The sequence below is a fragment of the Haliotis cracherodii genome, unplaced genomic scaffold (assembly GCF_022045235.1).
Source record: "Haliotis cracherodii isolate W230 unplaced genomic scaffold, xgHalCrac1.p SCAF_5, whole genome shotgun sequence".
NCBI lineage: Eukaryota > Metazoa > Mollusca > Gastropoda > Lepetellida > Haliotidae > Haliotis > Haliotis cracherodii.
The window spans coordinates 4,403,998-4,409,890 of NW_027266308.1; the positions used below are offsets into that span (position 1 = coordinate 4,403,998).

Here is a 5,893-nt window from a genome sequence, read left to right on the forward strand (position 1 = left end):
TGCCCCTACAGCGCAACATGCAACCACTTTACAGGGACTGGAGATTACTTTTATTCACAATAAACCCCGCTTGGCGACCGGATGTTGATATCTAGATCTGTATTAAGCTTGAAATGACACTTACAAAAGCTCTCGCGATATGAACAGATTCAATCGTGCCTTTTGTTCACATGTGCTTATACACTTTTAAGACACTTGAAAAAAACGGAAGTAGCGAACATCGTTAACGTGATGAATCGGGTTAAGGGATGATATCGAATGAGTGAGTGAGTGAGTTGAACAGTATAGAATGAATCATCAAAGCAACGCGATATATGTACATTCATATTCCCAAAATGAGGAACGGATCATCGATCCACGCATACAGGCAGGTGAACTTATTGATTGTCCTATTTAGTGATGATATTCAACATAGGTTCTATTTCTTCGAATGCATTGCCCATCTGGTTAAAAGTTTGCTTGTTTCCTATGCCAATACTGTTACAGTTCACATAGGAGACGAACGTGAGACGTTGCAACAAAGACCTTTATCATACCTCCATGTCATAATGATGAGATCTGTTTTGTCCACGTAATCTTGATAAAATACTGTGTATCCCGGCTTGGAGGGGAATAACTTTCTCAGTGGGGGAATATATCTCTGATACCCCGCCACGATCAAGGCTTAACGTGGATTTCTGATCAATTTCTATCTGTTTTCTATCAATTTTGAATTTGTGAGAATTACCATGTCATATTAAAAATATCGGAAAGATAAATTCGTTGTAGCAGGATAAGTCGGGTACATGGGGTTATATGCGTGCCTCGTTAGGTTTCATACCACTAGCATCCGGCCTCCGGCTCGTTTTATAAAACCTAACGCTGGACGCATAAAACCCTATGTTCCCCTCGTGATCCTGCTACAATTTATAATGACGACTCAAGTACTGACATGTTAAAGCTATAGCTATACCCAAAATACCTCGGCTTTAAAGTTAACGTATTACCAACCATCTTTCACCGAATTGTAATGGATTCTCCCATTGGCTAACACTGACTCCCAATATTGCGTCTTTGTCAGTGTCATTCGGATTGGTTGAATTTGAGAAGTATGTTTATAAATACTACCAGGTAACCAGGCGATAACGACCAAAACACACTGCTTAAGATATAAATATGTGGCGGCCCTCCCAGGGATTTGTTCTCAGATTTCACCTGTCTTCATTACACCTGCATTCTGCCTGAAGAAGAAACATGGGGTTCTCGGAGGCGTCTGTGCTGTCAAAGGTTGGACTGGGTCTGGCAGGAGCCGCTCTTTTATTTGATGTCATCGGATTTGCAACTGATTCTTGGATGGCAGCAAGTGGTTCGATCGATTTTAGCACGGGGTTATTCAAAATGTGCAGTGTTGGAGTGTGTGTTTCAATAGACACGGAGGGTAAGTATCAATATCGATATCAGGGTATCTTTATCGGTTATCCAAATGATCCACGTTAAAGTAAGAATACTTTAATAAGGGCACTGAAAAGGATATAGTCTATGGCAAAGGCGAACAACTTAAATACAAAGGAAAAGATTCTCTGACAGAAATCAACACATGCATGTTGCTGTGAATTAACGCGACACAACCCTTCCATTTTCATAAGAAATGTCTGCTCAAAAGGAGAGTCGATTGTACGATTCCGATCATGAGCAATTGAATCACTGTTAAATGGTGATGATACCGCGTGTTGGCGTGGAGGTGAGCGTTTCCTGCTCCAGCGGTGGCACCCGTCACAAACACTTGCAAACACAAAGCAAATGTTTACTATTTTTTATTCTGTTCTTTGTTCCATATAATATCAAATAATTCAACACAATCTATTCCAAGACAAAATAAAAAAGGCATTATTTGATTTTATCTGGAACAAACAAAAAAACAGACTAAAAAAGAGCCCAAACTATACAGAGCTATGATAAGGGAGATCTAAAACGTTAGATGTAGACTAGCGTAGATCTAGGTTAGAACTGATCTTCAGCAACTCCATGCCAGTTGGTTTCACCAAAGTGGTAGACGTCTGAGACCTGTATCACTTTGGGCTTTCCTCCTGCATTAAGCTGATGCGCCCTGGTACAAATGAAATACTTCTACTACTACTAGTAGTAGTAGCAGTAGTAGTAGTAGAAGTAGTAGTAGTTTGTATATGCTTTGAGTATATATATACTCTTCCAAAAATAAAACGCACAGGAAGATTTTTAGTGAATTTATTGTACCTAATAAAGTCGATATATTTAATTTAATGTCATAGATACAAATATGAAATTTTGGAGCTCGATCGTCACATGCTGTCGTTGTACAAAGGCATTACAAACAGTTCGTTGTCATGTCACATAAGGCCACAAGGTTGCGCTGAACTCAGTATCTCGTGTGACCGCCCCGGGCAGCAATCTTGGCTCTGCATCTTCTGGGCACTGACTGGATAAGTGTACGAATTCTGTTCTTCGGAATTGTGCGCCATTCTGCTTGTAACGCGTTGGCCAGTTGTGGGAGTGTCTGCGGCGTGCACGTCTGACGTACACGTCGATCGAGTTCATCCCAGAGGTGTTTGATTGGGTTGAGATCTGGAATTGTCAACGGCCAGGACAAGCCGTTGATGTTGGCATTATGAAGGTAGTCTACTGCGATACGAGCTGTGAGCGGTGGAGCGTTGTCCTGTTGAAAAAGATCCCTCTGGCGGTCAATGATTGGAAGAAGGTGAGAAGAATTTGATTCATGTAGCGATTTGCCGTCAAATTTCCCTGAACCACAAAAAGTCAGATCTCGTGGTGTAGGATATGTCCCCCCACGCCATGACACTACCGCCACTGAAATTGTCGAATTTACGTACACAATGTGGTGCGAAACGTTCATTTCGACGACGATAAACACGTTGTCTTCCATCTCGCCGGTGAAGAAGAAATCGTGATTCATCGCTAAACCACACTCGTCTCCAGTTTCTCAAATTCCAAGGCTGTAAGGTATGGCACCAACGCAAGCGTTGCTGTCGATGGATCTGTTGCAAAACAGGATCGATAACTGGTCTTCGGGGACGGATTTCAGCCTCGCGAAGATGGTTCCCGACAGTCTGGTCCGATACCCTCCTCAAACCAGGGATGCGTCCTACAGTCTCCGTAGCTGTGGCATTGCGATGACGTAGGTGGAACAGTCGAATGTAGCGATCCTGTGCATGGGTGGTAACTCTTGGTCGGCCGGTTTTCGGACGGTCTGCAGTGGAATTGAACTGTGTGTATCAGTCACAACGGCGGCAAACGGTGCTGTGGTGGACGTTAAAGTGGCGTGTAACAGAGGACTGCGATTTCCCTCTTTGGATACGTCCTATGGCGATCTTCCGATCGGCAACGTTGAGTCTCGGCATTTTCGAACTTGAAAAATGTTGCCAATTGAATGACACATTATTGGCTTAGGCTTGCCTTTTTATAGCCAATACCACGAGTTACGAATGCCATAACTTACACATGCATTTTGCTTTACTGTTTTCCTCCATGACATTTTTGAACAAGTGTGAAAACAATGCCGTTTAAGACATTGCAAATCGACTTGTGCGTTTCTTTTTTTTGAAGAGTGTATAGTTTGTTTGACGTTCGAGTTGAAACTCATACATATAGTCTTTATTCCCCTAGAGGAGGGTAACATACATAATCACAAAATATTTTAATAGATTTTCTAAGCTTTATTTCGTTAAATTGATTTTCCGTTTCAATTTCACAGAAATGATTCAAGATATCAAGCTGTCCTTCATTTGTAAACCACAGACAGTGCTAAATAACATGTCAACTTCGTCAGCTAACGAAGTAAGAATGATTCTCGACTTGTAGCTGTATGTTATTATCACAGTTGTGATAAATTCGAGTGATTCATTTATTAAAAAGGAAAAGAGAGGAAGAAAATTAATACAACCTTGAAATTGTCTGATATATTGCCATTGTTATGAACTCCTCCCTTTATCATGTCGTACCTAGTAGTTAAAGCGTTCGCTCGTCATACCGAAGACCCATGTTCGATTCGATTCCTCACATGGGTAAGTTCATTTCTGGTGTCTCTGTCGTGGAATATTGCTAAAAGTGGTGTTAAAGCCAACTCAACCATACAACGTAGATGCCTTGTGGTTTCACTGCTACAATATAATGCCATCTACAGACTCGAATGCTTGGCCCCTTTTGACAGACAGAGTATAAAACCTACTTCCCTAAAATAGACAAAAGACGAGACCAACTTATTTACTTGGTTTACAGAATTCGCCGGCATTTATTTGCAATATTTATAACTTTTGTTATACAGCTATTGTAACATAAAAAATGCAGGTTTTCAAAGCAGCAGTTGCGATAATCGTCCGTATGATAGCCTCACTAAACATGTCAATAATAGTCAATCAATCAGCTTTCGCGGGTGATTCATTGCAGAGGACTGGTTGAAAGGCACCAAGGCTCTGGTGATCCTGGGGTTCCTGCTTGGCCTGGGGTCTCTGGCTGTCATCATTGTCTACCTGTTTTTCAAGACAGACCAAATGTTGTTCAAAACAGTTGGACTCGCTCTCTCCTTTGCTGCCGGTAAGAAAACTGAAACAAATACAATTCTGGTTCAAAACCACTGTGTTTCTTCTGGCTTTTGCGGCGGGTAAGACTACTTGAGAAAACAGTTCTTTTTCTGAAAGGCGCTGAATATTATTTGTATTGGTTTCTATTATGTTTGTAATATTCCTTGGGTTCCTTCTGGCGTTTGCTGCAAGTAAGACAATTAACGAAAGCATTTTCTCCCGAAAGGCGCAAACTTCGCGTTTGATTGCTTTATAGTAAATGCTATCATATGTTTGTTTCCATTGTCCTATATGAATTAAGCACGAATCACACCTCCCCTCATTCTTCATGAAATATAAGCAACAAAAAGCCTTTCCATTATCAGAGGCTTTCCTAAGGGACCGACCATTTGATATTCTGACGGGTGGATGTGGTGGTGTGTGTGTGTGTGGGGGGGGGGGGGGGAGGGAGAGGCGAGAGGCTTGTATATTACAACACAATGTAATTTTTATGGAAAGCAATTTCTTTTTCGTCCAACCTTCCGCAACATCGAGAATTTTCAGGGACAATAAGTTAATACATTATTGGGAAGATACGCTGTGTGTACATCAGCATTTGTAAAGTTACAAAATATTGTACAATATTGGGAGTGTTCTCTTCGGTTCACATTAGAATGTTCGTGTTTTACAGCTGGATTTACCATTATTGGAATCATCGTCTTTGCTGCCAAGGGTACAGAAGGTTCTAAGACAATGAACTTGAGCTGGTCTTTCGCCCTGACGATAATTGGGGGACTGCTTTACTCTGCTACTGGAATCGTTCTCCTCCTTGGTTAAGTGGAGCGATGTCCTTGTATCTAATATGGATGACATATAAGTGCTTACAGACTGTGTAAATATAAGTGATAGTACTGGTATTTATTAGAAACATATCTTTCTTTATGTTACAATGACTTTCACATCTTATGTCGATTACAACAGTTTAGGGAATTCAATCTTACCCACTGCTTTTGTTGTATGCATATTAAACATGAATTTTGAAAGATTTATTAAACACTATTTTTATTCAAAATTATTTGTCACGAGTTTCACTATTCTCTTCTGCCTACGTGGGTTGGTATTGACTTAAGGAATTGCGTAATTGTTTGTGTATCAGATTTCCGTCCGACAACATCCTACATCAAACACTCATCTACGGGAATCAGTCTGTACATAGAAGTAAACGAGGAGTTATGATTTCGGTCAATAAAGGTCTGTTCTTGCTGAGAAAATGTGTTTGTCCTCATTGTTTTAAGTTATATTGGGGATGTCTCTCTCTCAGCATAATAGACACTGGTACTGTATAGGGTACTGCATGGTAC

General features: G+C 40.8%; 1 protein-coding gene across 1 annotated transcript; it reads left to right on the plus strand.

Moving 5' to 3' along the window:
- Positions 1–1,233: 1,233 nt before the first annotated feature.
- Positions 1,234–5,369, plus strand: LOC139442299 (uncharacterized). The gene is made up of 3 exons (XM_071223090.1): positions 1,234–1,417; positions 4,420–4,566; positions 5,224–5,369. The coding sequence occupies exons 1-3, from the start codon at positions 1,234–1,236 to the stop codon at positions 5,367–5,369; spliced, it is 477 nt and encodes a 158-aa protein (XP_071079191.1).
- The last annotated feature ends 524 nt before the right edge of the window (positions 5,370–5,893 follow it).